The following is a 26115-nucleotide window of genomic DNA, read 5'->3' as shown; positions in this document are numbered from 1 at the left end:
ATTTTTCTTTAAAAGCTATTTTTCAGCAAGTGCTTTACATAGATTTTGTTATGAAAAAGGTTTTGATACGGATAATTTGGTCAAATTTTTATGAGGAAGGAACATTTAGATTTTGAAGTTGAAACTGCTTGTGACTAATTTATCTTCTTTTACTGAGCCAAATTGTCAAGCTCACAATAACTATTTAGATTCATATATTTGACGATCAACGACAAAGCTGGTGACATACTTGTGAAAAAGCTTGTGACAAAACTTGTTTAAAAGCGCAACCATAATTAGCTCCATCCATAATTCATTTTCAAGGCACAAGTTCTGAAAAATCTGTGCATGCAACAAACAGTGTCTGCACATTTGAACATTTTTACTCATCCTGACAACCAGCTTATCAATTATGGATCAAACGTCTTCATCAAGTCCAACCTAGACATTTATCTTTTTCGGATCCCTCTGCAATATCATTGGCTAACTGTCATTTTCATAGACATCTCTCTCCCCCCCTCCCCCTTTCTCACTCACTCTGTAATACAGCAGCAGCTTCAGCTCACTCACTGTGCAGTAGCGCGCGAGGAAGGTCCGCTGTTTTCGTACTCAAACACACTCAACTCATCTGAGAAACACCAACACTGGTGAGTTATTGTGTAATTATCACTTGTCATTTATTTATATGAGATGTTTATGTTATTTTGCATTGTTTAGTTCTAAACCTGTGCATGAGTCCTTTCTTCAAGACAGAAGAAAATAAGTCAATAGAAATCTTACTGGTAGAGTAATAAAAATAGTGAATCTTTTCTTGACATTTACAACAACAAACAGCTTCCAGACTGCTTATGAACATCATTGTTCCCTATTTGCATGTTATTCTGGCAAATAGTCAGCGGTTCATTATGTAAAGGAATGAAGTATTTGAACACTCTGGGTAATGCATAACTACTTCAAAATTCCCCCATATATAGGCTTGTATAATTAATCTGGACTATGCAAATCACTTGTGAAATAAATATAAGGGAGAAAGCTTTAAATAATGAGGGAATAGACTCTGTAAGCACCTACTCCAAAGGGAAGTATGTTATTGCTGTACTGTAACATCCAAGTTAATCACATGCTGTGATTTGATTGGAGAACAACAACCAGGAATATATATCGCAGTTGAGACTGAGTTAGGCCCCTTTCGTTACCCTGCTTAAAGGCAAGGAAAATAACTTGCAATCTGCACTTGGTCCATACTTCAGTTTCTAAACCATTTTAAATGAAAATACTGATATGGTTCATAAAGCTGAAAGCATTCAATTTCTTCAGATATGATTACTTTTAAATCCAATTTGATCCGTTTTTTTTTTTTAAATAATTGTTTCTCGGATTAATAACATTTGTTAGTCTATAAGAAGAGAACGGTAAACACAGCATCATCTTAATAACTATGTATAATACATACATGCGCGAACACACAAACACACACACACACACACACACACACACACACACACACACACACACACACACACACACACACACACACACACACACACACACACACACACACACACACACACACACACACACAAGTGAGAGACATATGGAATTGAAGGAAAAAAACAATAACAAATGAAAGTGGGCCAAACCACTGAACAGCTCCTGGATATTTAAAAAATGAACGGACTGCATTTATAAAGTGCTTTTTCACTTTTTAAAATTCAAGATAGCAATTATTAATTCACACACATGTATACATGGCATATTTATTCATGCAGAGAAGTTGACACCTGCTCACACACCATCGGGAGCAATTTGGGGTTAAACATCTTGCCAAAGTACAACCACGGGGCTGGAGATCAAACCACAGAAAAACCAAAGTTGAATGAGATTCTTCATATAAGAATTTGTAGAGTAGTTTATTAGTTTTCTGTTATTCTATTGATGTAATCTGACTCCCCAGGAAGCATTGCATGTGATAAAATATAAAGGCATCACTGTGCTAAATGAGTTATCACGTAGTTAAAGACAGTAAACATAGTATCTTAAAACGTATTTCACATTGTTTTGAAGCAGCATTTTAGTTTTGTTTAGTATATACTTTTCTGCATAAATGTATTATTTATTCTTTATCTTACAATTGAAATCTGAAATACATAGGAGAGTGTTCTCATTCACAGCCAAGATAAAGTTTAAGAAGCTTTTTTTCTGTTGTTGCTTAAAAAAGACTTTTCAGTCAAATTCCAAACATTGCATCAGCACACTGGCTTCAAGCTTTGAGGTCATTTTGCATCAGAGAATTAACGTTTAAATATCTCCTGCCAAAGGGAATATGATGTAACAAACTTACCTTAAAATATTAAAATTGAAGTTTTGACCAAGTGAAGTCGCCACTCTTCTCCTATGTAGGGATAAAGTAGAATCGATCGAAGTAAAGCATTTTCTGATGTTGCACTAGTTTAATGCAATTATCCATGTACTTAATTCTCCACACACCTTCTATTATAACTGTATAAAATGTTTCAAAATCAAGAAAGCCAGTCATGTAACATCGTTGTAAACAGACATCTCTAAACGCAGACACTAGTGACTTGACATTTTCCATTTACACAATTACACAATCGTAGGATGCGAACTGTTGTGTTGCTCATTGTAGTTATTCCTTTGCCTGTAATTATATGCATGCGTCATGTCTTACTGCGAGAAAGCACTGTTGGTGGTAAAAGCATGCTTATTTAATAATGCATTTTTGAAATGTCATGAAGTTGTTTACAGGTACATTTCCATTTGCATGCATCCTAGCATTTAAATGTCCCCCATTACGCAACAAAAAGAACACCTTTTAATGTATTGAATACATAAATGTGTCTCCCCTGTGTGGTAAGAGACTCGGAAAGTTTCATCGAAAAAGGTTGTCTTTCTTTGCTTTCTGATCCAAGTATGTTAAAGTCACTCAACACATGAGTAAGCAAGGTTTCAGGTTCACACTTGACATAGAATGAATCTTTGGTGTCATTTGTGGGTTGTATGGCATTAGCAACAAACCGACCACGGTAAGCCCCGCCAGTCTTACCTGAATCACCTTCCCTGGCACGGAAACGTCGAGCTGCATGCACAAAGTTATAACTTTGGCCTCTGGCTGTTGCTGTTGCTCAGGGTCGGATTTAGGATCATGAATTAACCATTGCCTCGCTGAGTTTCTGCTGGTGAACATTGGGAAACGAGAGAGCCAGAAAAACTTCCTCTAAGGGGCGTGTCCAGCAGTAGCAGCTCATTTGCATTTAAAGCTACAGACACAGAATCAGCACTTTGAAAAGGGGTTTACAACATGCCATAATGCATATTCTGTCCATCATATATTGTTGTAATACAGTATAATCGTGACCTTTAATACTAGTTTGACATTTGGAGAAGTTCTCTTTTGTCCTAACAGCTGCAAACATGTTCTAATGTGTTTTGGACAGATCAGGTACCGGCAGAGTTTTGCTGAAATGGAGGGAAATCACAGTGCCATCACTCAGCCGCCTGAGTCCGCTGAACAGACAGGTGGACACGTTTACGAGGTTGCGGTTCAGAAAAGCTCCACCAACCTCAGTTCCCAGTTTGCAGATGTGGCTCTGCTGCAGTCGTTCAAGTCTCTCATTATTCCCTGCTATGTGCTTGTCGTGGTGGTGGGCGTCTTCGGGAATTATCTGCTCCTGTATGTCATCTGCCGAACCCGCAAGATGCACAATGTCACCAACTTTTTCATCGGGAACCTGGCCTTCTCTGACATGCTCATGTGTGTGACCTGCGTCCCTTTCACTCTCGCCTACGCCTTTAACCCCCACGGTTGGGTGTTTGGCGGCCCGATGTGCTACCTGGTGTTCCTCATCCAGCCGGTCACAGTCTATGTTTCAGTCTTCACGCTCACTGCTATTGCTGTGGACAGGTGAGCGGATTTCTCTGTGCTGAAGGACAGGTGCAACCCAAATAACAAGGAACATTTGGAATATTTACCTTTCAATTAGCTTTAAAAACGAGTTTCTCTGCTGGTTTATAGGATTTCTGGTATTGCACTGCCATAGTGGCCGAGAATTTCTTGAATGACAGTGGTAACCCTTAAGTGACCATCCTGATTAGATAAAGGATAACAAATAATAACACAAAAATAATGAGATCCCCTCTCCATATCTTTTTCCCCCCATTTAAGTACCGTGTGATTAAAGTGAAGATTAATGCAATAAATTAAACAGTTCCAGGAAATGTAATAATTGAAAATTATTTTTAAATTTATAGTAACTTAGAAATGATGGAGATATGGAGATAGATTGAAGAATAACTATATGTGTCACTACGTAATGTATTAATTGCTATAATGACTCATCATGATTCAGTGCATGCTTTATTGTTCGACGCAACAAAATCCCCTTATGACTCAATATGAATAAATGATTAGGTTTTTGTTAGCTCATGTATCGGATGCATGTATTAGAATCTTTGATTAACATTCTAATCATACATTAATCATTCAAAAATACACAGCCCCATAGGCTACTGTAATCAAACTCTCATTTATGTTTCATAATGTGTCTAACGGGCTGTTTTAATCCATTTCTGAAATCATAAACAGATACCAAATGCAAAATAACTGTGTGTATGATGAATGGAAAAAATCCAATTATCCTGCTGTATATTTTGCGCAAAGGAGAAAAAATCAGGTATGTGCAGAAACAGATCTCTATGATCACTGTACTGACAACTCATCAGCATAAGTAAAGGTTTCTGCAGTTTTGCATGTAAATTGTAGAGTTCTCATCCTTCAGGGATGAAGCGAGCATCATAAATGGAGGCTTTTAAAGCAACAGTTGCAAACCTGTCTTAGCTTCTTACTGCCCCACTGCTTTCTTATACGTACACCTCATCTCAAACCTAAAAGTGTTCAAATAAAAATGATTTTATGATATATTTTAAGGTAAGTAAGGTGACATTTAAAGCTCTGTTTTTAATTGCTTTGGTTGCCTTTATGGTACGCACAATGTACTGCATATCCCCCAATGAAAGATGTAATAATACGGCTTTTTATTAAGAATATCATACAGGTTTGTTTTTATTTACTAAACATAGATGTAATACTCTGCTTTGACTACTTGTTTAACTTTAGCTATTCATAAGTTCTTTGAAATTTGAATTTTCATCAGAATTGTGCTGCAGGAGGTCATGATAAATCCTAAATTAATGAATCCATTGGATCATAAGTAGTCATGCGTTTCTGTGCTGTTATTATTAAAGACGGCTCTTTCTTTACTGCAGATATTACGCAACAGTTCATCCCCTGAAGAAGCGTACCTCTGTGGCTACCTGTGCCTCGGTCCTCACTGGCATCTGGCTGCTGTCTTGCGGGCTAGTGACTCCAGCCATCACACACACATACCATGTAGAGTTTAAAGAGGAAGGCTTCACCATCTGTGAGGAATTCTGGTTGGACAAAGAGAAAGAAAGACGTGCTTATGCATACAGCACCCTGCTGGTCACGTACGTCCTGCCGCTGTCAGCTGTCTTTGTGTCTTATCTCTGTATCACTGTCAAACTGAAGAAATGTGTTGCACCAGGCCACAGGACACAAAACCAGACAGGAGCTCAACAGGCTCGAAAGAGAAAGATCTTCCGCCTGGTTGCCCTCCTGGTGACGGCCTTCGCAGTGTGTTGGCTCCCAATTCATGTTTTCAATGTGCTGCGAGACATAGACATCCACCTCATTAACAAGCGTTACTTTTTACTCATCCAACTGCTGTGCCACTTGTGTGCCATGAGCTCATCCTGTTGTAACCCCTTCCTCTATGCATGGCTACACGACCGCTTCCGCACCGAGCTACGAAAGATGTTCAAATGCCATCGTCGCATTGGAGTGCCGGCGAATAACTGTGCACCAAGTGTGGTCTTGTAATTACCTGCTGAAGAGAATCCTTTGCTATTATATCAGTGTAAGTAGGTTGCTCATCTGGAGTGCAAGTGGAGTCTTTGGTAGGTCAAACTAAAGCAACTGGTAAAATCGACGGAAGCTTTAAATTCAGACATTATTCATGTTGAGTATAAAGACGGTCTTTTGGCCAGGGGTGGCTCTTGAAAAAAGGTCAATCTGTTGGGAAACATAAAGGGGTTCAGTCATTTTGAAGGTTATCTCCCCATTATAGTTTGAGATATTAGGAGAACAGGCGGGATTAACCTGGCTAAATGAACAGTACAGAAAAGGTCTTACTCTGAAAAGCTATAAATACCATTAAAAATTGTTAGAGAAACCTGCACTTTTTTGTACATATGCTGCACATTAGAGATGTGATAAATATGTGAAAAAGCTAGATGGGAGTTATGCATGATGAACTCAAGTGTAGTTTTATTGGATATAAATAGAAAATGAACCTGCCAGGTAAGATTGTGTTTAGATATGTTCTGTGCAGATGTGATTCTTCCACCAGGGCACAGAATTAATCCTGGTGTGCCTGTGTAATACATTACATTCATTAACCTGCACCCCTGGGCTTTAATTTTCTTTAAGCCTGTGGTTGATGAATATGCTCCACGACATTATAATTGAGCTAATTATTTCAGAAAGCATTGTAAAATGGCTGTATCAAATCTGTGTTGGTTGAGTCTATGTTACCTGCCTCCTTTCTATTGCTTCTTGAGATTGTATCTAATATGTGCAAGACTGATTTCCATTTCCACTATCTTCATTCCACTTCCATTATTTAGTTTATGTGACATCTGTCATGCCTCGTCTTCTGTATTCTGTTTCGATATCTGTCTCTACCTGCAGACACATGGGACAGATTTATCTTTGCAACAGTGGTAACTCAACAAATACGTTTTTAAGTGCTACCGTCACTCAAATAATCAAGTCTCATCTACAGTGCTACGGATGTAAAACACATGTGCCTTCATGTTTGCTCAATTCCCATCAACATTTGCTTTATGAAGTTATTTAAGTGTTGAGTGCACACTGAACAGGATGTACTGTATACCACATAATGCTGTAAATTGTGTAAATGATTTGTGTGACATGCTAAAAAGACATGTCATCCTGTACTAACAATACAGTGGAATAAAGAGACAGATGTACAATGACCTCTCTTCTTCGATCAATGTGACCGCACGAGTACATTTAATTATATCTGACTTGTTCAGTGTGGTTTCCAGGCAGGATTTACTAATTAAATAACGGGGATGACTGAAGTGTTTTATGCATATCCACTAGACCAGTTTAGGACATTGAGACAAAGTGAGAATTTCTTGATTGTTTTAGCAGGCTAGGTTCTTGCCAACAATGACGTTCATTTCCTGCAGATGAATATTGCAAATTTTATTGAGCCTGTGAAAAGAGTCCCACTCCGTTCCTGTTCATCAAATTAGAATATACACAAGGTGAGTATTTCCTGAATGTCAGCTGCATTTATTATTTCCTGTACTTTTTACGCACAGGGGCTGCATTTTAACATTGTAGAGCATTTCATTGTCGCACTTTTCTTAGAATTTGTCAATGTCATCCCAACCTCTGGAATTGAAAGGAGGTTTTTACTCTGAAAAGATGGATCTCACAGCACAATCATTCAGTTATTATTCACACTGTCATGCAGTAATTTCGTGCAAATTCGTAATGGAGAACTAATATCTTTGATGTTTTTATGCGTTATGAAATGACTCAGATATTCAATCTACACAATAAGGCTTCATTAGAGGCTCGGTATAATAGAGCTTTTTACAAGTTTACATCTTGATTTGTCATAGCTAAAATGGTACGCTTTACTACAGTAATAACATGACGAACATGATGGCTCTGTCCTATTCAAGTGTCCCAGTTAACCATGCCAGGATGCTATTGAGCTAACAAGCACTGCACAGGACCCCGGATAGATTCAGCAATAAGTAATTGCTGTTGCTTTCCTTACGGTCACATTCCAAAATGTGTGTGAAAAAGGCCAATGTAAAGAAAAAAAGGCATCCTACATTGTTGACATATACTTCCATATCAGGCAATTTGATGAGGATGGTCTGCAAAACCAAACAATGTAAAAAATATATATGTATGTACACTTCCTTTAGAAATAAAATAATGCCCAAAATCATCTTTTTTAACAACTTTATTCGAAAGTGCACCAGCAGCAAAAGCAAAAAACAGAATGAGGTATAAACTATATTAAATAGGTTGCAACGTCTCTTATCGTGAACCAAAAGTAACATTTAATTGAATTACCTGAATCCTTATTAGCACAATCTGATTTTTAAGCAGAGCGGGTTACTTTTTCTCACTCTCAGACAACACCTTCTGTGTCAGAGCAAACTCCCGGGCTTCCCGGGGAGTACGGATATACGAGTCAATTTCACTATCTGAGATTTCCTCATCACCAGTCACATCTTTGCACATGGGCTGCTCCGCTCTCCTCCTCTTTGCATGCACCACACACGGGGGAGCAAACAGCACTCTCTTCCCCCAGTTAGGTGCTGGACCTTGGCTCTCCTGAGAGTCAGTGTTCACCTCTGGCACTGTGTGTGGATTATCATTTCCATCTCTGGGTCTCTGGGCGCTCTCAGCATTCAGTTCACATTTTTCTGCAGGGGATTCATTTGAATTTGGCTTTGCATGCTCAGAGACTTGTGAAGAAGCAGACTCCTCAGTTTGACAGTCCTCACTGCTGGCCTCACACTCTGCGAGCATAGCTTCCTCATGCGTTCTCAGGGCCCTCCTCAGCAAGGCGAACCTGTGCTTTAAAATATCATCCAGCTGCCGCATAACATTGTCAGGCGTCACCGCTTCCCTGATCCAAGGAATCTCTCTACCCAGCTTGCAGAGCACCTCCTTCAACTCAGCTATCCTCTTCATAGCAGGCTTCAGTTTATTCACTTTGGCAACCTGACAGAACTTGTCCAGAGTGAATTTCAGGCGTTGCTTGTTGGGTTTCAAGGACTGCCACGACAGATAGATTGACGCCATCATGATGGGGGTGGGATGACGGCCAGTCACGATCCAGGTGTCTGCTGCCAGCTCCGCCAGGGCCACAGCACGTTTCGTCAAGTCCCTTGAGTCTTCTGCCAGTTCTTCAGGAACGTGAAGGGAGCTAATTTTGTACCTGAAAGAAAATGTTCTCATTAACTATAGAACTAACCTTGAATGATTTTAGAAACGCATCATTTAAAGAAATTAAAAACATGTATGATTAAAAGCTCTTTTACTTAGAAAATGAAAGCCAAAAAACGTAGTCTAAATAAATACATGAATACTGTAGGCTGGGCGGTCATATAGACTCTACAACAAGCTTTAACAGTAGTTTAACTACCAGGCAATTTTCTATGAAATGACACTTGTGTGTTGGAAGGAGCAAAAGAGAACAACTGCCGAAGCTCTGATGAGTCAGAATCAGCAGTTTTTCTTATCCGTTGCTATTGCACACTACACAGGGATTAAGAGAGAACACAATCTTCTGAGTAAAATGTTCAAGTCAAGTTACATTCCCACAACTACCATTTGTAAAACCAACTACAGAGGAGATATTAGTCCACGATATCTGCTCAACAAATCACACAAAATTTGAAAAATAATATAAATAAAGTAAGTAAAAAAAGAAAGAAAAAGAAAACAATTTCCCGATTTGGGATAAATGAAGTATTTCTGAAGAGATTTCAGCACATCCAACACTTAACCTTTGCTGCTGGTCTTTAAAAACAGCCTTGAGTTGTGAAAAGACTTTAACCTGTACTTTATTTTTAATACACGTGATCAATAGTGTTTTGAGGGAAGATGCTTTTAAACAGACCTATCTCCAGTTTGCTTGACATCATTTCAGTGCTGCTTTCAATCTATAAAAGAAATGCTTTTACTTGGTTCAATCTTTTAGCCTTACGAATAAACAAGTGTTTCTGTTGATATAACAGAAAAATAACAAATGTTTTAGTTTTGAGTATTTATAGTCTACTGTATATTGTAATAATATGTGTTCATTCTATATTTGTAGATTGCATGGTAACCTTCACCCAAGTAGATTATAGGCCCTTGCAAATCAACAACCTATAACCTGGTAGGACAATTCCCAAGACAATAACACCTGTCAACCCCCACCCATCGGATCTACCGTTATCTCATACAGGGCCTCTCTGGAATCACATTTTCTCTAATCCTGGTGTACAGAGTAAAACAAATAAGGGCGATTTAACTATCCTGTTGTGAATCAAAATCTCCCCCTCAAACCATTCTGATCACACGGTCCTTCACTTACTCCTGACTGTGGGCCTCCATCACATCATAGATGTTGAAGACAGGAGCCTCGATGTTGAGGATCTTGATCATCTCTTGGTAAACCACTCCCACCATGATCGGGTCGGACTCCAGCAGACAGCCGATGGTTCCCATGGTTATGGGCCAATTGAGCAGTCTGCAGCTCACAAGCACGCAGCAACCACCAAGAACCTCTTTCTTCTGGAGGCTCACTCTGATGAAATGTTCATGCTGATAGGATTGGTTGTAATAGGTCCGCGAAAGTTGCTCAATCGCGCAGTTAACTCTGAGAATCCGACAAATGGCCTTAACACGCTGCAGACCTGTAGAGGTGTTACAAAGATATGTGCATTTGAGAGCAGCAGGAGCACCTGTAAGGAGCTATAACAATATCTCTAACAAGCAAATGCTCCAAGAGATGATTCTCACCTTTAATCAGGTTCAAACACGGCTTTCTGGATACCTCTGTGGTTCGCATGTAGCTGATTTCTGTAGTGGAAAATGTATATTAAGTTTGAATAAGTAAATAAATCAACACACTACATTCACAAAACAACAACAAAAGTAAATCACCCACTTCTTTGATAGTTAAAGTAAATGTATATGCAAAAATGTCAGATATTGACCTTTCCAGCGTCTCAGATATGGTTTTCACTGTATAATTTCACTAGGCCTTATAGTTTCATATTTTTTAGCGGCCGCAGTTGATACCTGTATCTCCGGTATAGTCGTTGCTCAGCACTCCCTCCGACACCACCGAGCCGCAGTCCACGCACACCCGCTGGACCTGGCAGTACAGGTTATCATCCACTATGTTGGAGGAGCCGCAGCCCGGGCAACGTGTGAGAGCAGCAGACATACTTCTGATGCCTCCGTGTGCAGTCAAGACGAACACCTCTATATTAATCTGTGCACCTGAAGCACAACAGTCGGCTTGACATACGCATGGACGAAGCTGCTTTAATCAACCGTTCAACAAACGGCGGGTGCGTAAAATGTGTCCGGGTTGATACACACGCTTGGATGTTCGATGGTTCCGCCTGATCCTGATACAAATAAGTAAAGGCAAGGGAGCTTGTCTCTTTTTGACATAAGTCGGTTTTGTGCACAGGAGGGACAAGTACTCAGATCTTGCACTTGAGTAAAAAAAAGTTCCACAGTGTTGAAATACTCTGTTTCAAGTCCAGCAATTAAAGTGTTACTCAAGTAAAAGCACAACAGTATTAGCATCCAAATATACTTCAAGTATCAAAAGTAAAATTACTCATTATACAGATTGACCCATTTCCGAGTCTATTTTATATGTTTTGATTAAAATTATTAGCGAAGCTGGTAAAGATGCAGCTTGTTTTATCTACTTTCTATACTACAGGGTAGCTTGTGAATTGAATCCAGGTGTAACTAAAGTCTGATTTAAGTGTTGTTTATATTTCACATTAGAAACCAAATCTGTAAATAGTACTAATAAATAAAGTACCAATAAATGGAGTGGAGAAAAGTATACAATTTACCTCTGAATTGTAGTGGAATAGAAGTACAAAGTCGCACAATGTTCAGCAAATTTGATCATCTGCAGTGTATTTTGTTTGGAAAAGTAACCTCCTTCAATGTGTTCATGCAATTTGAAATTATTTATAAATCCTGTGCTTTAATAGCTTTTTTTTGTTTTTTGCAGATTTATGCTAATGATCTGCCTTATTTTCTCTCTACTATGATACAGAGAAAGGTTCACTTTATCAATTAGGAAAAACAAAGTTTGTTTATCAGAACTATTTATTTCATTCTGCATATGTTGATAACATATATCAGTACAGCAGTTCAGTGTACATTATGTTAATAGTACAAGCAGGGTAAAGTGCATTTAAGAGTTAGTAGAAACATGTAAACTTTGACATTGACACAAAATAAACATTATCTGCATACCAGGTGCATAGATCTGACAGTGAAATAAGGCTCTTATTCATAACGGAGATAACTGGAAGGTGTTTTTTAAACTTTATTTATTTATTTTTCAAATGAAATACAGTAATTAAGTTTGACATATAAGCAACATTAGACATTTATCAAAGAATCTTATGCTCAACATGAAAACATTCATAACAGATATTCATTCATTAGTCTTACATACTGCAGCAAAGTTTTAAAAACATTACTAAATATTTAGAAAAATGTAAAATGTCTTTGTACTCATTATTATTGGAGAAAAGTTATATAAAAACGCAATAGCTTCTGCAAGATGTCCTTTACAAAATATATTTTAATGTTCGAGATTTATCTGCCAGTATAGGGAACATGAAGTCCAAATTTCAAACCTTGATTCTCCAGCTACCTTTTATAATTTAATCCACAAGAACATCACATTTTATTTTTTGGTAATGCTAGATTACTGGGTCTGAACAGAGAAGGGTACAGATGGAATAAAGTGTCAGATGTAAATCCTAGGCAGTTTTCTTCGCCGAGTTCAAGGACATGAGAATACTTGGCTGCTCCTCTATGATGCGCACAAGCAAGTTGTCGATGTACTGCTCAAGCTCTGATATCTTTTTGTCTCTCTCTGAAAGCTGGTTTTCCTGTTTGAGCACAAGGGAGATGAGTTCCTCCTGAGTAAGCTGAGAGTAGGGCCCTTTCAGACCAGGGGCATTGACCTGTGTGAAGACAAAACATGGGGTTATCATGCATGTATATTAAAAATCATACAGAAGACACAAAACCCAGAAAGAAAATTCAAAGGATGCTGTTTGATGAACCAGCATTTACATACAGTAATTCAGAGATGTTCCTTTGTTCATTAAAATACCTTTAACCACCATATACTTTTAGGTTACAACAAAGAAAGAGATACCTTGGTTTGCTCCTGATCTTCACATCTGATTCTTGAGGATTTGGTATCTCTTTCCCCTTGAACGACTGAAACCGACTGCTGTTCCAGAGCATTAAGGGGTTTCACAGGTTGAAGCCTTCAACGACACAATCAAAAAGAAAGAAAGATGTAGGCACTGGCTGATGAAAGTGAAATGAAATTGAGTATGGATGAAAGTAGAAGTCAGTTGAAAAGCGTCATCAATTTTGGATCTACAAATCACTAAATAAACTGAATAAGATAGTTTGTATTAATGCTCAAATCTCATTGAGCCGCAGTAACTCTATCAGACACAACCCAGCTAATGGAACAAGCAAATATGGATGAATATGAATGATGAATTAAAGTATGAATCATAGAAAAACTCAGCGTTAGAAATGTGGAGAGTGATGAATCTGTTTCTTATGAAAGACACAACATTCCGAGCAAGTGGTGTGTGATGTATAATATATGAAGATATGGCTGCGTTTTATAAATATTCTGTTGAGGAGCTGAACACTCACCTGCGTAAAGGTACAAGAGGCCCGTCTTTCTTCTCACCTGCCGCCTCCCCAATACTCTGCACTGTTGCAGGCTGAGACTCTCGAAGGTTAGCTTCCTGGATATGCAGAGCATTTTTGGCTTCTGACTTGGGGTCACATGGTGCTGTAACATGGTCTCCTTCTGTTTTTTGGTTTATTAAAGTGCTCAATTTGGCAGCTTTCTTTGCAGAGGGTAGAGGAGCACGGGCTTTTGAAGATTGGGTTTTAGTTTGAGAGGCAGCATCTTTATCAGCAGCTTGTGACGCTACTGGAGGCTTTTGTACTGAACCAGTTTCAGCAGAGGGCACTGCTTCATCTTTGGCTGCAATATCATCTTCATCGTCCTCAAATGGATTTAAGCCATAAGCGATTGGGACTTGTTTTGCCACAGAGATGCATTTATGGGAATTGTTGCCATCAGAAGACAGGGTTGTCTTGGGTTTAGATGATGGTTCTTCTTCCACAGATGGAGGTCTCAACGGTGCAGGGCGTTTACTGTGTTTGGCTTCATTTGATGTTTCTTTGGTGGCACTACTTTGTGTCAAGCTCCGGGTGTTGTTTGTGTCTGTGGAAGGCCTACTAAGAGGAGCAATCATTTGCACCGAGCGCTGAGGGAGAACACTGACGGTTTTGATGCCTTTGTCTGAACTCTTCTTGGAAATGTGTGCCAGTTGTTGTGCAGATCCATTCTGCTCCTTCTGACTGGGTCTCTCTTCATGATTCCTTCCTGGAGGCTGAGGAGCAGGCCTCCTCTCCCGCTCAGTACTAATAGGATCCTTTTCATCTGTAGAAATAGCCTTGCTTCCCACCAATGGTGCAGCAGATTGAACCCTGAAAACAAGACACGTATAACTTTAGCAATTACTGGGGTGTCATTGGAGTGACAAAACACCTTTTCTAGTATGGTGAAAAGGATTTTAACATTATTAAATCTATTAAAAACGTGTGCTTCGAAAAATTAAAGAACTAAATGAAGGAGAACACATTGTTCTTATGAGCAGTGTTTAGTAGAAGCAAACCAATGTAGTAAGATGTGGTTATTTATTAAAGCATAAATAATTTTCAAATATCAAGAAAATCACATCCTGTAATCCCTGGAAAATTATCTCAGTGATTATCCATTGTATTCAAGTAGTTTACACTCCCGCTTCATATGTCAGCTGCTGAAATGAGGCAAGACTGTGCAATGAGTCATCTCTTATGTTGAAACATAAATTACCTAACACGCGTATGCATCTGCAAGCTCATACCAAAGCTAACACGCACAGCACAAAGCTATGCAATGTTCATGAGGGTGTTAGGTTGCGTTCAAAAGAGAAGTGCTGAAAGGAGCTGCTGTTCTGACTGAATAAAAAACAGAAGATAAACTACAATAACACCTCTGCACATGTAAATGACTTCATATCATTTTCATCAGGTAATATTCAAAATTCACCCTTCCCTGTTCTGTTCCTTGTTTTGTTATCTATAACTAAGGCAGGTTAAAAGGGGCTTTCATAATTTCACAATTAGATTTTGTGCCTCTACTGTGACTGTGGATTAGTTTGTAGACTAAAGATCTTGTAGAGCATGTACTGTATTATGCTCATTTTCATATTTTGTGCCTCTACTGTTACATGTTTCCATGCTTTAATGGTTATAAAGGTATTAATTTCTCTCATACTGCCTGTGCTGCAGAACCTCGCTTCACCCTCTGTCTGAAACCAGAGCCCAGCCTGCTCTGATGGTTAGCTGGCCAGCTCTGTTGCGATTGGTCGATCCCTTAAATAAGTCCCACCCATAAGCCTATCTCATACAGTTTGTCGGAGTGATAACAGAAGTACAAGTGTTCCAGTACTGTCACTTTATTACTCATGTAAACAAAGTGCAGTTGAGGCGTTTCAAGGGGTGGGAGACAAACTCATATGGCATGAATTTTGGAATTTCAGCCTTTGCAGACCATTTACATGTACAAAAACCTACATAACAAACTACAGGAATGGGAAAACCGCTAAATACTAAACCTAACATAACTCCATTTGCCCTGAAACAACCACAACCTCCACCATTTCCCATAAGTGTATTTCAATTCAGGTTTCAACAATTGATGATGTTTAAGAACATTTTCAAATGCAGCGTGTAAATCTAACCTCTCCTTGATGGTTGACATCTTGTCTGTGCTGCTGTCTGGTCCAGCCGGTGAGACTAGATCCTCTTCAAAGGGATTAGTTGAAAAGTTTGTATCAAACGGATTGGAACAGACTTCTACAGGAATCTCCACAGCCACTTTCTTTCCGGCAGCTTTGTGTCTGTTTTGAGTTTCATCCTTCTTCTTTTGTTTTTCTTCCTGTGTTGCCTTCTCTTCCTTCAGCTTCCTCGCCTGCTTTTCTTCTCTATCCTTCTGAGCGTTCTCCTCCATCCTAATCCTCTCCTCTTCCTCTCGTTTAAATTTCTCCTCTTCCTCAATCCGTTTTGTTTCTTGTCTAATTTGTTCCTCTAACAGTCTTTCATATTCTTCCTTTTCCTTCTTAGCTCTCTGTTCCTCTTTGTTAATCCTTTCCTCTTCATCCCTTTGCCTTTTTTCTTCTTCCTCAATCCTCTTCCTCTCTTGTTCTTCCAGTTGCCGCTTTTCTTCTGTCAACTGCTTGTACTCTTCTTCTTTCCTCCTCATCTCTTTCTCCAATCTTATCATTTCCTCCTCCTCCTGTTTCATTTTTTTCATTTCTTCCTCCTCTCGTCTACATTTTTCCTCATATTCTTCCTTTTCCTTCTCTTCTTTCTTTATTCTTTCCTCTTCCTCCCTTTGCCTCCTTTTGTGTTCCTCATGCTCCTTTTCTTCTCTTCTCAGCATCTCTTCTTTCTCTCGCTGTCTCCCCTCTTCTTCAGCCTTTTCCTTCTCCCTCCTTATCCTCTCCTCTTTCTCCTTTCTTAACATCTCCTGTTTGATTCTTTCTTCCTCTAGTCTTCTCTTTTCCTCTGCTAATGTACACTGTTGTTCTCTCCTTGCTAACTCCTCTTCCTCTTTTCGTCTCCTCTCCTCCTGAGCTCTTTCCTCCTCCATCCTAATCCTGCCCTCTTCCTCCCTTTGCATATTTTCCTGTTCCTCAAGTCTCTTCTTTTCCTCCTCTTGCTTTCTCACCATCTCCTCTTCCACTTGTTTCCTCTTTTCTTCTTCAGCCCTCTCCTGCTTCCTCCTAATACTTTTCTCTTCCTCCTTTCTAAGTTCCTCCTCTTCAATCTGTCTTTGTTCTTCTTCCTCCAGTCTCCTTTTTTCCTCTGCTAATTTACACTCCTCTTCTTGTCTCCTCGCTCTCTCCTTTTCTTCTCGTCTCGTCTCTTCCTCAGCCCTTTCCTCCTCCATCTTAATCCTCTCCTCTTCCTCCTTTCTAACTTTCTCTTCTTCGATCCTTTCTTGTTCCTCTTTTCTCCTCCTTTCCTCCGCTAATCTTTCCCTCTCTTCTTCCTCTTGTAGTCTTCTCTCTTCCTGAGCTCTTTCTTTCTCCTCCATCTTAATCCTCTCCTCTTCCTCCTTTCTAACTTTGTCTTCTTCAATTCTTTCTCGTTCCTCTTGTCTCCTCTTTTCCCCTGCTAATCTTTCTCTCTCTTCTTCCTCTTGTCGTCTCCTCTCTTCATGAGCTCTTTCTTCCTGCTCCCTCCTAATCCTGTCCTCTTCCACCTTTCTAACTCTCTCTTCTTCCCTTCCCTTTTCTTCCCTCCTTTTTTCTTCCTCTTGTCTGTTCTCCTCTGCCAACCTCTCAAGCTCTTGTTCCTGATTCCTAACCCTGTCCTCTTCCTCTTGTTTCTTACGTCTTTCTTCCTCCATCATAATCCTTTCTTCTTCTCCTCTTTGTTCCTCCACATCCTCTTTTAGGTTTTCTTCTTCCTCCTCCTCCTCTGTCCATGGTGAATACTGCCTCACGGCTCTCAGTGAATCAACAGATGGTGGAGAGCTTTCTGGGACATCCTCCATGGACCCGTGTCCTGAGCTGGTTAGGCTGAAGTTTGATCCGATGCGAGACGTCCGGGGCGGAAGATCCTCACAGTAAACATGGCTGCCATTGATGCACAGATTACTCTGTTCAGCAGCAACGTGTTTCTGATGACTGGAGGAGGAGTCTTTACTGTCCGAGCTGCCTGAGCGCTTGTGTATCATGAACTTGAACTTCTTTTTACCTGGAAGGGGATGAGAAGTTAACAGAGAAAATAAATTAATACTAGAACCGCCAATAGGGTTAATTTTACCCCCTTGCTTTTTCAAATACATGTAACTCTGTTAAAATAAAACCCACACATCTCTAATTTCAGGACTTTTCCTAAAATATATTGTATATTAATCAGTTAATCTAAAATTACTAGTTTACATATACGTATTCATTATATTGTTTGTAGAAGCGAACCATTTATTAATTTATTGTAAAATGTATCTGAACATTTTGATCCGTTATGATACAAGCGGTAGCAATTTTTAAATTGCCCCCATTATTTGAGTTTAGATCATTTTTCTTTTTATGTTATATGAAATGATGAAAATGAACAAACTAAATACTTTTAAAAAATGACATCCCTGAGAGTGCTGACACTGTTGCGATAAGTGGCCAAAATGCCCCCCCTCTGCAGTTCAAGGAGGTAATAAGATTGGCAGTTCTATTATTAAACAAAGGTGATGGCGTAAATAAAGATAAACAGTTGCTTCTCACCTTCAGACGAATCCACGTTCAGTCCAGACGACTGGCTGCCGCTCAGCGAGGAGTTCTTCGCGGGCAGAATGGACATGGACTGAGACATGTTCCTCTGCAGGTTGGACTTGGTAGAAAACAAAGACTTCATCTTGTGTTTCTTCTTTTTATCCTCCTTGCCCGCAGTAGCCTCACCGCTCCCCTCCTCCTCGCTGTCTGTCAGGACTTGACTGAAGGACGGCACCACGTTAGACGTAGCGTCGGATTCCTTTTTCTTGCCGCGAACTTTGTCCTTGAACTTGCCGAGACGAGATTTGGATTTGCCGGCAGCAGAGAGGTCGAACATGCTGGCCGTCATGTTGTTTCTCATGAACTGGATGTCCACAAGAACCTCTCCTCTGTCTTTGTCGGCCTTGCCAGTTTTGTCTAGCAACTTGAACCATCTGTAAAAGAAACAAAATGTATAAGTAAAGATACAAAAAAAATAATAAAAGGTATTTTAACAGATAATCCCCAAATCAATTTTTTTTAATGGGCAAACATCATTAAGAAAAAATCACAATTCTATATATTATTTTAGATTTCTTTTTGATGGAGGTTAAAAACGTTCTTATATGTGAAAAACTGTTTTTGAGGCTACTTTAATCAGTAGGAACAAGTCACAAGCCCAATATTCACTCATCTATGCTAGCTTCAGTTTTATTTTCTACTAATAGTAAAACCTGTAGGTCATTTAACTAAACATATAACCAAAAGTCTTTCAATCAAAATGGAATATTTTAAAAATGTAATGTTCCACATACTGAAGGAACAAGATGCCATAGAGGAAAAATGTTTTGTTGGAGTATTTTTTCCGCACAGGCTGTTTTTCACCATAATGTAATACACTTCATGTTGATTTCTGCAGCTTCTTTGTGGAAACTATGATCAATCCAGTAGCAAATGGAGAGTGACTCAGCAGTGACTCTAATGTTTTTGCAAAGTCTTTGAGTAGAAATGGCAAACTAACCAAGAAGGAAAGTTTGAAAAAAATATAAATAATGTTCTGAGCGAGGGAATGAATGCTTTTATTGTGTTTACTTTTTTTGCACCAACATTGGATAACCTTTTCCGCTGAAGTTGCACAGAAGAAAATCATAATAAGTATTACTTTAGAATCAGACTCGTATATATAAAAAAAAGGGTAGATTTATAACTTAGCAGGCTCTCCGATAGCTTGTTACACTCAAGCCTTGAAGATATGCGTAATAAAATCGACCTTCTGCATTTTCTGCACGTTTTCAGAGATCTAACCCTGCAGACAATCAGTAGACCAGTTGGCTCTTTGAAGGAGGGAATTTTAATCCAACAAGCTTAATTTCCATTATCCAAAAAGCTAAAACTAGTCAGGGTTCCTCGGGAAAAATCCTTTGTAATGCCCAACACCTTTTGATGTAGCTTGATAGTAAAAATAGCATTCAAGGAACCCAAAATAAACATTCATTACAACCTGAAACTAGCAATCTAAAATTCAAGCTTTGTAATAACATGTAAAAAACCTAAACAAACTGAGTAAACATCCACGGAGACCTGGTTGAGTCAACTTCTGCATCTGTGTCATGGTCCAGAGGGTTCTCAGAAAAAGCAGAATACTTTAAAAGAACAACGGAAAAGAGCAGTCAGCATAAAAAGTGCCAATCAGGCAGAAATCTGAGGTCAGCTCACCGCTGAACAAACAACTCCAACTGAAATCTGGATTCCTGGGGAAATTAGGAAATGAGGAAGGGGCCGTGGGTGCAATTCTGTGTGTGTGTGTGTGTGTGTGTGTGTGTGTGTGTGTGTGTGTGTGTGTGTGTGTGTATAGAGCATTCTTTTGTGAAGCTTCATAACTGTCCTTCCTTGCAATGTAAAAAAAGAAAAGGTACTTTAGCATTTTGGTAAGAAATATGGGTTTTGAGTCAGAAAAAGCATGACACAACACTGGGCTTGTCTAAATGTTGTATTTCTTTGTGCATATTTTTGGCATAAACTTTACCCCCTCTAATTTTCCCATAACACCCCTCTCTGTGTCTTCCTCTCGCTGATACGGAATGAGATCTCCTCTCCTCCTCCTCCTCCTCCTCCTCCTCGCACAAACATAAGGAGGGAAATGTCTTTTCCTGGAAGTTGTTAAATGGGTGCGACTGCTGTCAGCACTTCTGCCTCCTACTGATGATGAGTAACAGAGCTTGACATTAGAAATATAACACCAGAAATCCTCCATGGTTTGGATGATGTACTTCCTTCTAACAAACATTGCTAGATACATATTGCATGTTTTCCTCATTCAAATCGAGACAGTGTTTGTTGTTATCTCATGCACGTTGATATATTTATGTGGTATGAAGTTACGAAAAAGAATGTTTCATCCAGTCCCTCCGAGGCGTCAAAACATCCGTTTGAATAGGCTAGTTGTCAAAGAACAGTTAAACAATTCAGCCAATATGGCCTCAAAACAAACATTATAAACTGATATCTGATGCTTCACAGCAGTTTGCTGGTCTGTAGAGTCTATATTATTATTGATAGAGCTACAGAAAAATGAAGATTCATATAAATGATGACTTCAAAACTGCATTAAAAATCACAAGATTGATGTGTAATGTTTGTGTTGGAAAACAAAAACCAGCTGACTGCTGTGGCTAAAACCCCTGAGCTCTGTAGAATTGGGTTATCATTCTAATTGGAATATTGATCACAATTAAAGTCAGTGACCTACAAAAAATATTGATTATAGCCTCAAGGACTTTTGCTCAAAAGTTGAGTGTCAAAGCATTTTCTTGAACCTGGTATCTGATCTGAAGCTTTTTAAAATTGACATAAATTAAACTAAGCTCATATTTCACCCTCATTTTAGCTTCACCTGAAGTAAAACTCTCCTTCTATCCATATCAAGATCATACATTTTTAATTTTAACACCCACAATTTCTATTTGAAATATTTTTACTGAGAAGAAGCATACAGGCAATAGTAAAGACTTATTGTGGGTGGAAATCATGCTTCAGAACATCCAACAATAACATCTAAAATGTCAAGCCAAATGTATAAACTCCAGCTCTTTCCAACTCAACTCTATATAAAGTGTCATAGAGCTGAGAGGAGTCTGGTTATTCTGAAGTGTTTAAGTATGAACAACCACTTTCACAAAAGTCATGTAATCCATTCTTAATTAAAAAAAGTATTGATTATAGTAGATTTCACCCCACAAATGACCCAAATGATGATTCTGGATAACCGGTAATTAAAAAACAAACAATTGTGTGCGAAATAAAAGTACACCATAAAGTATTTGTATAAGTATGCAAAAATGTGTCTTAGAAAAGGGATGAACTTTTGGGGAAAATATAAAATTATAACAAAAATGATCATGTTGTATGCGTTGAAATATCTGCCGCAACACAATATTTAATATAATACTGAATTGCATTTTGACAAACAACTTTGATATATTTCAGTACAAATAAAATGTTATCATTGTGCCTAATATAGCATCAATGTATTGTACAAGAAGAGGGTGACTACAAGTATCACATAGTATGTAGTATCATTTATGCATACATAAAAACGATATAGTATAGCACAAAGTGGTATAGTATAGTTTAAGCAAAGTATATCAATTGTGTATTTTACTTTCAATGTACTTCTATGGCCTGTAACACACTAAAGTATTTTAACGCAACAATATGAAGTCCTATAGTGTGCTATACCATAACGTGAAGTGTGTTTACAACCCTGACCTTTGAACAACTACTGCTGCAGCCGGCACATGCCACAAACACAAATACATCCCTTTAGGAAATAATGAAGAGAAGAAGTAGCTAGTTCAGTTTAAACAGAAGGGAAGTTGCAAAAGTGTAAGGGCGTTAACTGGCTTGGGGTAGTAAATGTTGTGCAGGGGGAGGAATAAACTGTGAAAGTGTCTTTCACTTAAAAATGCCTGGAGGATGAAGATGATAACGCCTTTAAACTCAGAAATCTGTCCGTGAACCCTGTGAAGAGAAGAAAGTGTTCTTTTCTGCTGTACAGACACAAACGCAAGAGGATAACGCATGACTAAACATTTTGTAAAATGTATTCTCCTTTCTGCACACACACATCCTTCCTTGTGAAGCCTGAGCAACTGATAAGACAATGCGTGGCTCAGGCCTTATCATTGAGCACAGCTGTGTGAGTGGGAGGAGAGCCGAGTGAGTAAAACAACGCGGCAGTGATAATGTTCAAGGACCAAAACTTTTCAGGGCTTATTGTATCAGCCCGCAGGAAGTCAGTGAACCAAAATGAAGGACTGTACAAAGAAATTCCTTATTTTCACCCAAAATCCATCTCCCGCATCCAAAGGAAAGCAAGGAAAGATGAACTGTAAAGCGGCTTCAAACGACCAAATGCTGTAGACAATCTGAGAAGTTCACACCACATGTTTCTTAATGGGGCGAAGCCTGCGAGCTAATTCAGGCAGTTAACTCAAGCACACATAATACATTTGCACATAACGCCGCTTGCCACTATACTGCTTCTAATAGATAACACATAATAACACTCACTGACACGTGAGTTGTCTGACTGAAATTTCTTTACACTAATTATTCTAAAATCTCAATTTTAGTCTCAATTTACTGCATTTCTGAACAAATGGGGTCACTCTTTTCAGTTGACATGATTCACAGCGCATTGGCTATCAGGCCTAACATTAGCTTTTTGTATTAGAGGCAAAACAGTACATTTCATTCTGTTTGTTATCTGCTTTAAAGATGTAGGAACAATGATGCCTTTGTAGTTAATAGTGTTTTAAGTTAGAAAACAAAAAGTACTACTCCCTTAGCTATTTCAGTACATTTGTTCATTTCCTTCTGGGATGTCTAAATATTTCCAAAGTCTTTTGAGATGTTTGTAGTGCCTTCTTTAGAAAGCAACACATATTCAAAATGAGTGAAACTTGGTGGAAAAAAACAGCTTTCATTTAATCCAGCACCCACCATGTACCTTAAACAGTGGAGCTGTTGTGCAGGCAGCTTATGTTTGTCCATCTGAGGTCAGCAGTACAGACACAGAGGTGTTACTCAGAAAAACTGACCTCTCTAGAATGTGTCTGTTGCCATCACTGTTTGCTTTTCATAGATAAAAACAGTCAGGAATGCAAGGCTGAAGCTGGATTTAACCCTCTGAGTCAAGGTGCACAGCTCACAGAGGGCTACTGAAACATCAACAGAAAAAAACATGCATTTTTATACAATGATTTTTGGACGGACACGTTGCCAAATAGAGCAGATGTGATGCACACACTACAAAACCAGGCACGATTAAGCATGCAGCGTACAGCCAGGTGAGGTTCAGCTTAGCATGCTAAAGAGTTGGACACAGGCCAGGCCCGAAAGCAGATTGATATGAAAAGGCTTGTGGGGCCAAAAGCATTTTTAAAATCACAGCTCACTTCATGCTCTCAGGTCTGATTTGACTATGGATTTTTCACTCAGACGGAAGTGGTTTGACTGCTTGCTCTGTTTTTATAAAAGGTTCATAAAAAGGGTCGTTTGTCACAATCAGTACAGGAAATCAATATTGTTTTATGCTGTACAAAACATGAGCAGTAATGAACATCAACTGCCTCATTACAATTAATCCAATGACCCAATACATCAAACAGAGCTGACAGACCTCAACAACAAACAACCCTGGAAACTGTGTGTGTGTTTAGGATTTTATATAATACCGGTCACACGGCACAGACTAAAATTCTCAGAAACAGCTTAGCACAACAAAAATGTCTCACTCCTACTGAAGTAAAGACATGGCTGAAAGCATTTCTAATTTTATCAATGATACCATGAATTTAAATTTCTTTGAGAAACTTAAGAGCATATTTGAAAATATGTTAATGCTTTCGAGAGCACCATTAGTGAGACCTTACAATATCACCAGCAAGGCCTGTGAACACTGTGCGGCTTCACCTTCCTGGCTCGGTGTGAATGCAGCATTATGAAAATCTGAATGCTTGATGTTTTTATCTTAGCAATTACAAAAACATGCTTCATTGGGCAAAGTGGGGTGGAGTCTGGGTCTTTTTCTTGTAAATTCAGTCAATGAAAGAGTGAATCTTTTGACTGAAGTCTTTCGTCTGAGTAAGTAATGCTGATTGGCATCCATGAAGGCTGCTGCCGAGGGAACAAATCCCCTTAAGCTGCATCGTAGCGAGTAGGCAAAATTCATAAATCAAAGCCACCAAAGTGGGCCTGTGTAGTGATGCGTGGCTATGTGTATGTATGTATGTATGTATGTATGTATGTATGTATGTATGTATGTATGTATGTATGTATGTATGTATGTATGTGTGTATGTGTGTGTGTGTGTGTGTGTGTGTGTGTGTGTGTGTGTGTGTTTAATACCTACAAATATCTCAGAGGGGACTCTCTTCCAAAGCATCTTAATACATTCACAAATTAAGGCAAATATATTCATATGGGAACCCTAATCTACAGTTTTCACAGCTGCTGAATAATTAATATGTTAGGTTGAAAAAAAAAGGTTTGTAATTATTAAAAGGATTTAATAGGGATCATGGATTTTTGTCCTGCAAGAACACAAAGCTTCTGTATGACTGACAGAACCAACAACCAGGAGGTGTCCCCATGTGGGCAGCTTAAAATCAAAGTCTTCATTTAAACCCCCATGATTTCCTCATTTACCTCAGTAACATCTGCCCAAAAAAATGCAAATTGCATATGCAGAACCCACTTATTTACATGTAGTGGATTGGGAAACCCTATGAAAAAGTTGTATTCGAATGGATTTTTAATGAATGCTTGAAAAAAACTATGGCAGAAGTTTTGTCACTCAACAACAAAACCCACACAACAGATCAGATGTGTAAGTGCTTGTGTACTATGTTTGTATAAATGTGGATGGATCAGGTGTCTGTTACAGTTATTGTGTAGTGTAGGGTAGTGTGGCGTAGAACAGAACACGTTTCTGCAGTTGCTTCCAGTTCCTTTAATGAGATTATTTATGGTTTTATGAAATTTCAAATTTTTGGACTGTCTGAGATCTTGGGAAGGGAAATTGTACTATTCTCTGAGAAGAATCACAAAATAACAACTATAAAATAGTTGGTTTCAGATCCAGCCATCAGTTTATTTATATTTCCAATACCTATTCAAACAATGACCCTCTAACTTCCTGCAGTGTGCACTCACTCGGTTTTGTTGCGGGTCTTGTCCTCGCTGAGCTCCAACAGGTTGATGACAGCCTGTCCCAGGAGTTTGTCCGGTCCCACCAGGGCCCGGTGCAAGATGTGGACATGCAGCGTGCCCCGCTCCGTGCCTCCTCTGCCCGCCTGCAGCTGCAGCTGCGGCGGCGGCAGGTCGAAGGCCGCCTCCTCCTTCCACACCGGGGCCACGCTCTTTTCCACCACCGAGGTCTGGAACTTCTCCTTGCCCACTTGCATGATAGCGTACGCATCATTGGTACCGTTTTTCCCCTTTATCCGGAGGCCTCTGGATTGGAGTACCGTTACCTGGACGCTTGTGGGACACCACTGCAGATCCGCTAGAGACATGCTGAGTTGCTGGATCGATATTGCAGAGAAATGAACTCCAAGACGCGGTGAAGTGTATCATGGGTTCACCGTCAGACTGCACTGAAGCGACTGGAGGAAAACTTTTTCCTGTGAGCTCCGGTGACTTTGAGGAAACAGCTGATAGGGCGTGGTTACACCGAGAGGGATCCTTAGTGGAGACGAGACACTCCTCCAGATTAGCAGATTACATGAAACCAATTTGACGCAATGCGTGGCACATTAACTCCACAACAATGATTTACTGGGCCGACAGGCAACGATGCTTGTTGACAGC

The 26115-nt window shown here is 39.2% G+C and overlaps 3 protein-coding genes across 5 annotated transcripts; 1 reads left to right on the top strand and 2 right to left on the bottom strand.

The window, feature by feature from the left end:
- The first annotated feature begins 478 nt into the window (after positions 1-478).
- On the top strand, positions 479-7060 carry LOC134868115 (prolactin-releasing peptide receptor-like). Of its 2 annotated transcripts, none has more exons than XM_063889006.1 (3): positions 479-626; positions 3435-3901; positions 5263-7060. In XM_063889006.1, the coding sequence occupies exons 2-3, from the start codon at positions 3462-3464 to the stop codon at positions 5894-5896; spliced, it is 1074 nt and encodes a 357-aa protein (XP_063745076.1). In that variant the 5' UTR covers positions 479-626; positions 3435-3461; the 3' UTR covers positions 5897-7060. The 2 variants fall into 2 exon arrangements, with proteins under 2 accessions (XP_063745076.1, XP_063745077.1); XM_063889007.1 differs by having other exon boundaries at positions 510-626; positions 3440-3901.
- A 1020-nt stretch (positions 7061-8080) lies between these two features.
- brf2 (BRF2 RNA polymerase III transcription initiation factor subunit) lies at positions 8081-11253 on the bottom strand. The gene is made up of 4 exons (XM_063888874.1): positions 10928-11253; positions 10646-10705; positions 10218-10539; positions 8081-9074 (listed from the first exon to the last, which is right to left on the bottom strand). Exons 1-4 carry the CDS (start codon positions 11073-11075, stop codon positions 8243-8245), a joined length of 1362 nt encoding a protein of 453 aa, XP_063744944.1. The 5' UTR covers positions 11076-11253; the 3' UTR covers positions 8081-8242.
- Positions 11254-11971: 718 nt separating this feature from the next.
- Positions 11972-25916, bottom strand: LOC134868430 (calponin homology domain-containing protein DDB_G0272472-like). 2 transcript variants are annotated; one of them, XR_010166285.1, is made up of 6 exons: positions 25459-25916; positions 18274-18695; positions 15727-17749; positions 13580-14428; positions 13059-13216; positions 11972-12861 (listed from the first exon to the last, which is right to left on the bottom strand). XR_010166285.1 is itself a non-coding variant. In XM_063889553.1 (6 exons), the coding sequence occupies exons 1-6, from the start codon at positions 25818-25820 to the stop codon at positions 12655-12657; spliced, it is 3978 nt and encodes a 1325-aa protein (XP_063745623.1). In that variant the 5' UTR covers positions 25821-25913; the 3' UTR covers positions 11972-12654. The 2 variants fall into 2 exon arrangements, 1 of the variants encoding a protein (XP_063745623.1); XM_063889553.1 differs by having other exon boundaries at positions 13059-13173; positions 25459-25913.
- Between the last annotated feature and the right edge of the window lie 199 nt (positions 25917-26115).

This window comes from Eleginops maclovinus, chromosome 8 (genome assembly GCF_036324505.1).
Source record: "Eleginops maclovinus isolate JMC-PN-2008 ecotype Puerto Natales chromosome 8, JC_Emac_rtc_rv5, whole genome shotgun sequence".
Lineage (NCBI taxonomy): Eukaryota > Metazoa > Chordata > Actinopteri > Perciformes > Eleginopidae > Eleginops > Eleginops maclovinus.
This window is presented reverse-complemented; position numbering and strand designations above follow the sequence as displayed.